Raw genomic sequence first — 12,210 nt, 5'->3', positions numbered from 1 at the left:
CATAAAGTCTTGCTTTCCCAGGGTTAACAGTAATTATAGATAACATGAAAAGGAGCAAAAGTGTTGACTAAATGTCCCGTAATTGTCCTGGAATAGTCATCTGTAGTCTTCTTTTTCCCTTAAAGTTGTTAGATGAGATCGAGACAGTTGCTTATGAACCAAGGTCTCTGGCTGAGAAATCAATTACGAGATTATGAGACCGACCCTTGAAGTTAACTAATGACACAAAACCATTTTAATGAGAGTAAAGAAGCACAGTCTTGATAGCAAAATCTTTTATTAGATTTATATTTCAAATGTAATCTTCAAAATTTATAAGCCAGAAAATTTGATAGCATGAAAGGGAGGGAAAACTAAGGTGGACCATTTAGCAAAACTAAGGGACAGCATTCATTTAAAATGTGTAAAAATTTGATTTTTTTCCCCATCTGTTGTGATGAAACTTGTTCATAATATTTCAGTTGCAAAAGGTGGAGAAGTGCTTAAGCTGAAGAGGTGTCTGCTGATTTTAGTTGCTTCAATAAGAGCTTTCTGCCTGTAAGGGACAACACAAAGATAGGTATGAATTTTACCAATATATGTTTTTATATTTTATAAACTTAATTTTAGAATCATTTTAGAGTTACAGATAAGTTACAAGGATAGCACAGAGTTCTCACATAGCCTGCTCCCAGTCTCCCCTATGGTTAATGTCTTACCATGGTAGGTTTGTCACACTAATGAACCAATGTTGATACATTATTATGAATTAAAGTTTCTACTTTATACAGATTTCTTAAGTTTTTACCGAATGTCCTTTATCCATCCAGGATACCATATTACATTTAGTTGTGTGTTTCCTTACAGTCCTAAGAAACTAGGACAATTTCTCAGACTTCTCTTGTTTTTGATGCACTTGATGGTTTTGAGGTGTACTGGGGAGGGATTTTGTAGAATGTACCTCATTTTGGGTTTGTCTGATGTTTTTCTCATGGTTGGAGTGGAATTAGTGGGTTTTTTGGAGGAAGACTACAGAAGTAAGGCGCCATTCTTATTACATCATATCAAGGGTATATGGTAACAACATGAGTTATCATGGATGATGTCAACTTTGATCACCAGGCTGAGGTAGTTTTGTCAGGTTTCTCCACTGTAAAGTTATTCTTTTTCCCCCCTTTCCCTCCTGTACTCTTTGGAAGGAAGTAACTATGCACAGCACACACTTAAGCAGTGAGGATTCATGTTCCTCCTCCTTGAGGGCAGAGTATCTCCATAAATTATTTAAAATTTTCCCATATGAGAGATGTGTCTATTCTCCTCATTTATTTATTTAATGGTTTATTTATGTTAGTAAGGACTCAGGATATGTATTTCATGCTTTGGGTTATAATTCAATACTGCTTTCTTTTGTTGCTTAAATTGTTCTAGTTTGGGCTACTGGGAACTTTTTCAGATGGTTCCTGTGTCCCTTTGTCTCAATTTATTTATAACATAAATCATGTTGTTATTCTTTGTTCTTTGTCTCTTGATTCTCCCACTCCAGATACTTGTATGTTTAAAGTTTTATTGCCAGTAAATAATGCAAGAAAGATGTGCATCAGGGTTGTATCTTTTCACCATACTTATTCAATCTGTATGCTGAGCAAATAATCCAGAAAGCTGGACTATGCGAAGAAGTACCGGAGCATCAGGATTTGAATAAGACACATTAACAACCTGTGTTATGCAGATGACATAACCTTGCTTGCTGAAAGTGAAGAGGACTTAAGTACTTACTGACAAAGATCAAAGACCACAGCCTTCAGTATGGATTACACCTCAACATAAAGAAAACAAAAATCCTCACAACTGGACCAATAAGCAGCATCATGATAAATGGAGAAAATACTGATGTAGTCAAGGATTTCATTTTATTGGATCCCCAATCAACATCCATGGAAGCAGCAGTCAAATCAAAGTACACATTGCATTGGGCAAATCTGCTGCAAAAGGCCTCTTTCAAGAGTTAAAAAGCAAAGATGTCACCTTGGAGACTAAGGTGTTCATGACCCAAGCCATGGTGTTTTCAATTGCCTCATGTGCATGTGAAAGCTGGACGATGAATAAGGAAGATTGAAGAACTGATACCTTTGAATTGTGGTGTTGGCAAAGAATATTGAATATACCATGGACTGCGAAAAGAATGAACAAATTTGTCTTGGAAGAAGCACAACCAGAATTCTCCTTAGAAGCATGATGGCAAGACTAAGTCTCACATACTCTGGACATGTTATCAGGAAGGTTCAGTCCCCAGAGAAAGACATCATGCTTGGTAAAGTAGAGGGTCAGCGAAAAAGAGGAAGATCCTCAACAAAATGGATTGACACAGTGGCTGCGACAATGGGCCGAAGCATAACAATGATTGTGAGGACAACGCAGGGCTGAGCAGTGTTTCGTTCTGTTGTAAGTAGGGTCACTATGAGTCGGAATTGACTTGATGGCACTAACAACAGCACCAATATAGGGCCCAAGTTGACTTGAGGAGTCAGGACTGTCAGGGCATTTTATATCAAACCCGTTAAAAGATTTAGTGAGAATTTCCCTGAGGTTAAAAAAAAAAAAGATCAGATGTCAGGACTCTCTATTTTGTAAGTGTGGGAAGATATTTTATGCATATTGTTTCATATATTTATTGAAATAAGAATTACTGTAGCAATCTAACTCCACATCTTTGCTTCTGGCTTCACCCTGTTCAGACTGTGCTATATACCATTATCAGATTAATTTTTCAAGAGTATAGCTCTATCCATGTTTCTCCCTTACTTAAAGCCTTCAATAACTTCTCTTGCTTACCAAATAATTAGCTTATTTTCACAACATTGCATGCCAAGGCCCCAGCTCACTTTTTAAAATCTTTTATCCTGCTTTAGCCATATGTTCCAGCCAAAATGGACCTAAGCTTGTAAAAATGTTTTTATTTTTCCTTTATTTCCTCTATAATTTCCCTAATGTTCCTGATTAGAAGCAACATTCCATTTCTATTAATTAAAATCACATCTTGTGCCAGACATCTCCTGTTTCCCTCATCTGACCCACTTCCACTCTTGTCCACTCTTCCCTGTGTCCTAAGAGGAGGCTGGCCTGAAATCTATGGCAATGCTTCACTGCCCTTTGCCTTCCTGGTGGATTAGGCCAATGGGAAGCCCAGCAGAAAGTGAGGTCAGGGTATTTTTTCCTTGTAGCTCCTTTTATGGGGTTGCCTCAGGCTGCCTATGTCTCTATTGAGAGGTTACTACTCCTTTCAGGGAAACCTTTACATAACTCTTTCCTTTGAGGTTTTGGAAACCGCTCCCTTCTTCCTTCTCTTGGGCCTTAGGGGTGGTAAGTGCTTTGTGTTCCTAGCTAAGTTATTGCACTAGCTCTTGTCATATCCCTTCACCTACCACCCACACCTCTGTAAATAAACCAGAACCAAACCCGTTGCCATGGAGTCAATTCCGACTCATAGCGACCCTATAGGACAGAATAGAACTGCTCTATAAGCTTTTCAATTTGTGGCTGGTGGATTCGAACTACTGACCTTTTGGTTAGCAGCCAAACACTTAACCACTGTGCCACCAGGGCCCCACCTTTGTAAGCAGTCTTAATTAAATCCTTGAATTATCATAATTTGAGTGTCACTTACTTCCTCTTGGGGTCCTGATATACACCTCTTCTTTAGAGTTGAAAATCACTTCTATTAAGGAATTTTCACCTGTGCATTTCACAGGATGCAATCTTTTCCTCCTCTGAACATAATATAGTATTGTGTCTAAAGGCATTAGTAAAACTCTGCATTTTATTAGGGTCTTGTCTAATTCCTTGTCTTTTGAGTTTAAAGTCTTCAAGAACAAGGAGACCAGCTTACTTATTTTTGTTCCTCACAGCACAGTGTCTTGCCTAATACTAGACATTTGGTACATTATTTGCTAAATAAATCTTTTTTTTTTTTTTTAGTATCTTCCAAGAGTTTTTGCTTTTAACCTATACAGAGCTCTCACTCACTTGAGAAAGGAAGCTGGATATTGGAAAGAATGGTAAAAATAATGTTTTCTTCCATACTAGAGAGAATTGCCTATATCATGTTGATTTCTGCTTTACTACATTCCCAATAACTAATCTTGAGAATCTTATTTGAGAGCAATTATTTGAAAGTGACTTGACTGAATTTCAGATTATGAAATTCTATGTATTTCCAAATATTCAAAGTTCTATATCAGCTCTAAGTTCACCTTCTCTAATAGAACTTTACTGTTTAACTTCATCTCACTATAATAGATACTTTATGCCACAATCAATCCAAATATCACACAATATGTAATTTTCATTTGCTCTACTATTTTGTTATTATTTGCCAATATCCTGTGTAAATTTGTTTGTCTCAAGAGGGGGTGTGATTTCTACTTTTTTTGTATCTTATCATAGTATTTACTCTAGTATTTTACAAGTGGTAAGGGCTTCATCAATTGACCAATAGAATTCTGAGAAGTCTAGAAAATTCACTATTCCTTTATTTACTAAATACCATTTCAAAGTATAAAGCTGTCTTCTTCATGAGAAGAAATCAAAATCAATCTTTATATTAAGATAACACTTTTGGGGGACTTTAGGAATTGTTATTACTGAATTGTTATCCAAAACAATGAATAATTTACAAAACCCTTAATTATATTTTGAAAAATCCATAGATTCTGGGAGGAATGTTTGTATTGACTCACCATTAGCTGTTTAGAAAGTACGCATGGCTATCCTTCTTTTGATGTCTCTCTTCATTTGGCAAAGAGAACACGGAAGACAGCAATGGGTCACCAAACAGTCATCACAGATGGATCCCTATTTAAAGATACAAAAGAAATAGAAATGATAAATACATCTATTTCAAGTTTAAGATTTGTGGATTTTCAAACATCTTGAAGAAGAGCAGAAGGCACTGATCCCTGGGATTCAGACTTTGGGTGTTTACATTTAGGAAAAAGTTAACTGAGTTTTCCATAGAACTATTGCCTTTTTTGTGAAGTAAAATGTTTTCCTATACTTCATAATATGAAGAATACATAAAGATATTCAATCAAACTCTCAGTCAAACATAAGAGTAGAATAAAGAGTTTCAGGAGCTAAAGTTTTCTCCCACATAACCTCCCTGTGCTCCGCCAAAAATGAGGGAGTAAACCAAGAAAGAGGAAGATATGGGCTATAAGAAACAGGAATCTAACACAGAAGAGAGGCCAGTGGAATCCCCAGGGCGATGGTGAAGGGAGATCCCAGGATAAGAGCTGAGCATCAAGAGTAGTTCAAAGGGTAGCAGGTCAGAAAGTTCAGGGAGAGATTTCATCAAGAAGTGAAAGTGATAAAATATTTGATGCAGTGAATGAGTTGGGAAGAGATTTAGAAAACTGGTAAAGAATTTAGCATTGACTTCAAGCACAGTAAATGGAAAATTACTAATGAAAAAGCCAACAATTATTAATACCAAGAAAAAGAAAATTTAGCAAAACACTATCCTGAGTGAAATAAGTCAGACTCAAAAGGACAACTACTGTATGATCCCACGTATATGAAATATCTAGAACAGGCAAATGCATTGAGACAAAAGTTTATTAGTGGTTACCAGGGGCTAGGTGGGTGGGGGATGGGGAATTACTGCTGAAGGGGCACTGAGTTTCTCTTTGGGATGACGAAAATCTTGGAAATGAATAGTCGTGATGGCTGTACAACATGGTGGATGTAATTAATGTCGCTGAATTGTACACTTAAAAATGGTTAAGATGGCAAATTGTTTGTTATATGTATTTTATCACAATAAAATAGAAAACAAGAAAAAACAAAGTTGAGTGGGAAAAGCAATCATAGTTTATTACATGACTCAACTCTGAACAGCAAACATAGGTATCATAATGTAGGCACTGAATATAGATTTGACCAAAATTACATATAACTATGTTGGAATAAGAGGAACAGGGAAGCAAGCCTGTATGTGGTGGGGGCAGGAGCATAAGGCAGGACTGGATTCTCATCTTCCCTAGTGGGAGGTCAATAGATAATGTCTCAAACTGAAAAGTCAAAAAGTCGCAATTACAAGGCTGTGATTTGGAGATATGGTAGAAAACACCCAAAGAATCAGCTCTGTGTAAGAGGTAATAGGGGAGAGAAGTTTGGGAACCACTGTTTTTCCTAACAAGCCTTGTAAAATTAGAAAATTTAAGAAACTATTTGCTTCCAGAGCTTTGATTAAAAACAAACAAACAAAAAAACACAACACAGAATATACAGATGGACTTTTAATTTAATATGATGGCTTGATCCCATGCTTTCATCTCTTGTCCTGTAATGAAATAACTAAAAATATAAATTATGACAAGAAGAAAAAAAATTAAAGCTGCACTAGAAAACAGTTAATAATGCCATTTAGTGGGCCAGACATTTTTTAGGAATTTTTTGGAAATATGAAGCAGACAGGATTATATTGATGAAGCAAAACAGAACCAAGGAACCTGAAACCTAACACAGTCTTGGGGAAGGAACTGGAAAAACTGTGAGAACAAGATCTGGATCTTAGAGAGGAGAAAGAACAGGCTGAAAAATGGAATACATGGAGGTTAACTGAAGGACTGCCTGAGCATCTGGGCCAGCTGAGAGCTGCTAGTTGTAGCTTTTGACCTAGGAGATAGCAGGCAAAGATAGAGCTCTTATTAAGAAGATCCCAGTGAGGACTTTGGGACCCCAGGAGAGAAGAGAAGTGAGATAAGTAGGGCAGTTTTTTACCTATCTTATAAGACTCCATAAGACTCATAATAAATACCTGGAGAGAAAGAATTAAAGGTAGAAACATTTTAGCACATCAGAGAAGTCTAAGTCACTCCCACACATGGAATAGCCAAATTATTTTATGTTTGGTATTCATTGAGTGGTTTTTTTTTTCTTCTTCTTCTTTTTGCTGAATAGATTTTTCCTGGTTCCTTTTGTTCCCTCTAAGTAGTTGTAGATGTTCCACAAACTATTTTTATCCAGTAAGTGATTATTGTTAAATATTTATTCAGTATTTATATTTATCTATCAATGTCAGACAAAATAAAGTCTTTAGAATGCTTTTATTTCTTCCTCTACCTTCCGATCACCCAAATTTTCTTAAAACCAACTGAAGTTTTACCTTCAGACTGGCTGTAATTTTCCATACCCAAAAGGAGCATTTAAAAAATTGATTATTTACTGGGCCTTTAAAAACTTGATAACTTCCATATTAAGTAATAACATCAAAATAAATAAAGAGTTTCCACAAATCAATAACAAACAACCTATAAAACAATAAACAAAGGAAAGGTACAGATAATTTACAGAAGAAACACAAAAGGACAATAAGTTTTCAAAAAGTTGCTTGATATAACTAATAAAAATTAAAAAAAAATGAAAGTGTTTCTTCTCCAATTGGCAATATGATGTTATTCAATATTGACACACTTATATATTGTTAATGAATTATAAATTGATAATTTATTCTCCTTTCTTCAGGGCACTTTGACAATATCTATATCAATTTCCAATTTGTGTACCCTGTGATCTATTGATCTAACATCTAAGAAACTATTCTACAGAAATACCAGTGCACATGTGTAATCACTTACATACAACTGTTGAAATAGCAACACTATTTAGTCTTTCATAAAAGGAAAAATATTAAGTAAATTATTTATATGATGGAATTATTCAGACATTAAAAAGAATTAGTATTATTGACATGAAAATGTGTCTACCATATATTAAGGGGAAAAAAACCCAAGTTACACTGTAGTATGACCTCGTTTTTAAATAAAAACAAAAGAAATCCCCCCAAACCCAAAACCTTATATATCTAGATCTACAAATAACCTGTATTTATATGCCTATAGGCATAGGGACAAAAAGGAAAAGACGCAGAGCAAATTATTAATAGTATTTATCATTGGGAAGTAGAATTAGATGTAGACAGGTTAGATTTTTACTTCTTGTACTTCTGTATGTTTGTATTTGTCATCAATATTATGTATAACCAAAAAACAAACAAACAAAAAAATACCCGTTGCTGTCGGATTCTGACTCATAGAGACCCTATAGGACAGAGTAGAACTGCTTCATACAGTTTCCGTGGAGCATCTGGCGAATTCAAACTGCCAACATTTTGGTTAGCAGCCGTAGCTCTTAACCACTATGCCACCAGGGTTTCCAATATTATGTATATCATGTATTATTCCTTTATAATTAAAAAAACTAATAAAGATTTTTAAAGGAAAAAATACAATAAGTTCAGTGAAATAAAATAAGTTGTTCCTAAAAAAATTCTGCATGTATATTTGTTCCCCTACTACATAAAGTAAAACTTACGGTGTAATGGATGGTGTAAATATGGAAAGTTAAGAGTGAAAACTGAGTCTCTCTACTTCTACTGTATAACTTTGGGAGAGATACTCCACCTCTTAAAACCTTAATGTCTTCATCTGTAAAATATGGTGAACATACCCATTTAACAGGGATGGTGTGAGGATTAAGAGAGGTAACTTATGAAATACATGCAGGGCATGATAGGTTCTATATATACATTGCAAATATGACAGTCACTTATATTGTAGGATTTTCAACAGAAACCAGGAAGGATGTAGTATAGCCAGAGGGTCTGTTGCTACAACAGTTGCATACAAATTTGCACATCCTAGGAAATAGCAATCAAACTCAAATGAAGGACACCATCAAGTGACAGCTATATTTATAGCAGTTATTTTGAGTGTGGTTGCATATTTGAATGATACAGTACTGGAAATGACTCACAGGGATGCCATATTTGGTCCGGTAGTGGGTCCTCATTGCGACACTTGTTCCACACAGACAGCATTCATTCATGTCACCAGCAACTTGACATGCAAGGCACTCAATGCAAAATGTTCCACAAAGACCTGGACACATGAATGAAAGACAAGTTACTCCACTCTGCCCCCACCACAGCTGAAAGTTAGTTTGCTTCATGAATGGCAGTCTAAATCACGGGGTCTTTGCCACATAACCTACTGCCAAGTCCATCTTTCACTGTTTTCATTTAGCTGTGCATCAGCTTTCCCCTTCTCCCTACCAAATCATTTCAGGAATGACTGAACCTTGCAAAGTATGTCATTCTTTTCATAGCACTGCCTTCATCTATCTATTCAATGATTCACTGAACTTTGGCCATGTTTCAGACATTATCCTAGCTACTGGCAACACACCTGCCTGAAATCTGTAAGGGAAGACAGATAATATGAAAAGTTCTCTAACAGAAACCTGCCCAAGATGCCAAGGGGTCACCCACAGAATAGGGCCTCCAAGGCTCCGAGTAGGACATGTTATTTGAGCTGAATATTGAAGGATTATTAGGTATTTTACAGGTGGACAAAAGGGAAAAGAGCCTCTGTATGATAGTTTGGCAAGTCCAGGCAATGGCTAGTGTTCAGTAGGGTTGGAGCCCCTGGATGGGATGAAGGTGAAACTTCTCTGTCTTTTGGAAGAGTTTAAACAGTATTGGTGTTAATTCCTCTCTAAATGTTTGGTAGAATTCCCCAGTGAAGCCATCTTGTTCAGGACTTTTTTTGTTGGGAGATTCTGATCACTGATTTGATCTCTTCACTTGTTATGGGTCTGTTGAGACTTTCTATTTCGTCTTGAGTCAGTTTAGGTAATGCCTTTAGAATTCTTTATCCTTAGGTGTGCAAAAAAACCTCAAATGCATAAATTCAAATTTTTTTTTTCTCTGTGCTCATGCTGAAACCATGGAAGAAACTCTCCCCTGTGAACTTGGTACAATGTATCTATAAAGTAATAAGTTTAGGCTATGTGTAACAAGAACTGCCTTTTTTAAAAAATTTAAATAAATCAAATCGAAGTTCAAATTAAATCTCTCAATTTAAGATCTATTTGTAAGTATTAGTCTTGTTTATTGTCAGAATAAATCAACTTGTTCACTGTATTCTTAACTCTAATAATTATTTTTGAAGTAAGGCTATCCTTTGAAGGGCTGGCAAAAATTAACATCAGTACAGTACAGTAATAGCCTCTTTTGTTAAAGATACCATTGCTAGCATACATGGTGCCTATCATAGGTTAGGAACTTTTACCTCACAATAAGGGCGGTGTAGGGAAAGGACTTGGCCATAGGTAATTTCCCTGAGTGTCAATTATGGGGGAACGTTTCCCATATACTTACAGACTTCGCAATCGGTGAAGCAATCACACAGGCCAGTGTGCCAGTTGGAGGTTTGGACTGGAGGACCACTCCCAGGTTGAGACACAATGACCACTTGGGAAGGTTGCATTTTCAATGCAGGCTCTTAAAAGGCTATGGTTTGTAAAGGAAAAAAGTTGGTGTAAGTAACCTTGAGGTTGTTCTTGAAAACCCCTGTTTTGAGGTACTATGTTTCACTGGGTGTGGGGGTGGGGTGGGGTGGTGGTGAGGGCATTTAGATCAAGTTGCTTGTTGATCTTTGAAGAACATATTTTCTAATTCTACCCTGCAGTGGACAGAGTACCCTGGAGGGAAGGAGTTCACTGAGCTGGTAAAATAAATAGGTCCTTCTCACGGGATGAGGGAGGTGTAACATGGTTGTTCGCATCCTATTTTTAGACAGTGTGATTGTTAAGGTTGTGTGTCAACTTGGCTGGGTCATGATTCTCAGTGGTTTGGCAGTTATGATGTAGTTTGGTAGTTGCATGATGATGTGATCACTTCTGTGATGAGATTTGATATAATGTGATCACCTCCATGATGAGATCTGCTGTGAGTAGCCAATTAGTTAAAAGGGAGTTTCCCTGGTTGTGTGGCCAGCATTGAATATAAGTGGACTCTCTGGCAAAGCTCATGGGCTTTTGCTCGCTCTGGATCCTGCTGCTGGTCCTGTTCGTTTTGTCTCTGGTTCTTGGGACTTGAGCTAGCAGTTTACCTGCTGTCTTGCCTGCCGATCTTGGAATTCATTTCTCTTTGCAACCTGTGAGCGAGAGTCCTGCTGCCTGACCTGTGGATCTTGGGTTTGCCAGCCTCTGTTGTTACATGAATTAGGAGAAACCTCTATCTTGACCCATGGACTTGGGACATTCCAGCCTCTACAACCAAGTGAGCCATTTCCTTAATATAAATCTGTCTCTCTATATATTTTTATGATTTACTGGTTTTGCTTCTCTAGAGAACCCAGCCTAAGACATTTGGTACTGAGAGTGGTTCTAGAGAAACAAAAGTGTAAGGATGAGTTTTCTAAATTGGTTCTCAAGTCTGGTTAGTCTTAAAGATGTTAATGACTCTGCTTCTAGTAGTGAAGAAGACACTGCTAATCCATAGTGTGAGGTGGCAATAGAAATATGCAAAATATCACCACCAATCGATCAGGTATTGGTGAAAGGCGAGGCTCTGAGTGATTGTATGTTTGATACTTTTGTACAAGTTTTTCAGAATGAGAAGTATAAGGTTGTTCCTACTTTCAATAAACACAATGATGAAAGAAAGGGACGAGCTCAGGGTTTCAGAGTCAAATCTCAAGTGTCACATAAATGACCTCAAAGTCTCCACTTGTGCCTTGAAAGAAAGCCTTATTTTTTGTAGTAATAGAGCTGATATTCCTGAAAACCAAACCCAGAGTCTTATTGTAAACGTGGCTGAATTATAACGCCAACTCAGTTGCCCATCTTGAGCAACATCTGAAGTTAATGTGAGGGCATTGATTGGGAAGAAATAGGATCCTGAAACTGGAGATGGGGATATACAGGCAGATAATCATGAAGCTGGAGACACTGAGCCCCTAAATTCCATTGAGTCACTCCAGCCAACTGAACCAGGCCTCTCACTCTCATCTGAAGAGATTACTCCATCTTTGCCTGCTCAGCCACCCTCTCTAGTAAAACTGTTAGCTCCTTATGCCCCCATCTAATGAGATTAACCCAGCTGTATATGAAGAACCTTTGTCTGAGTCATTGTCTGGGCATTGCCTGAGGCAGATGTCTTACAAGACAATGCTGAATGTTCTCAAAACACATCCCCAACATGTATTTTGGCTTCTAGACCTGTAACTAGATATAAGTCCCAGTGAGTCCCAAAAAGTGAAGTACAAAGTGTGACCCAGGTGGAGGTATGATACACTCCAAAAGAACAGCTTGACTTTTCTAATATGTACAAACATAAACCTGGGGAATATGTGTGGGAATGACTATTAAGGTATGGGATAATGTGCA

The 12,210-nt window shown here is 37.1% G+C and overlaps 1 protein-coding gene across 1 annotated transcript in view; it reads right to left on the bottom strand.

Annotated features, from left to right (window-relative positions):
* Positions 1–258: 258 nt before the first annotated feature.
* LOC101341675 (placenta-specific gene 8 protein-like) overlaps positions 259–12,210 on the bottom strand; it is a 25,605-nt gene continuing 13,653 nt past the window's right edge. Inside the window, exons 2-5 of the mRNA XM_004383087.2 lie at positions 10,199–10,330; positions 8,794–8,918; positions 4,716–4,830; positions 259–535 (exon numbers count right to left, since the gene is read on the bottom strand). Coding sequence (XP_004383144.1) covers positions 4,726–4,830; positions 8,794–8,918; positions 10,199–10,307 — 339 coding nt within the window. The 5' untranslated portion in view covers positions 10,308–10,330 and the 3' untranslated portion in view covers positions 259–535; positions 4,716–4,725. The remainder of the gene's footprint in view (positions 536–4,715; positions 4,831–8,793; positions 8,919–10,198; positions 10,331–12,210) is intronic.

The sequence above is a fragment of the Trichechus manatus genome, unplaced genomic scaffold, assembly GCF_000243295.1.
Source record: "Trichechus manatus latirostris isolate Lorelei unplaced genomic scaffold, TriManLat1.0 scaffold00105, whole genome shotgun sequence".
Lineage (NCBI taxonomy): Eukaryota > Metazoa > Chordata > Mammalia > Sirenia > Trichechidae > Trichechus > Trichechus manatus.
The sequence above is the reverse complement of the archived record's forward strand: the minus strand, read 5'-3'. Positions and strand labels throughout refer to the sequence as shown.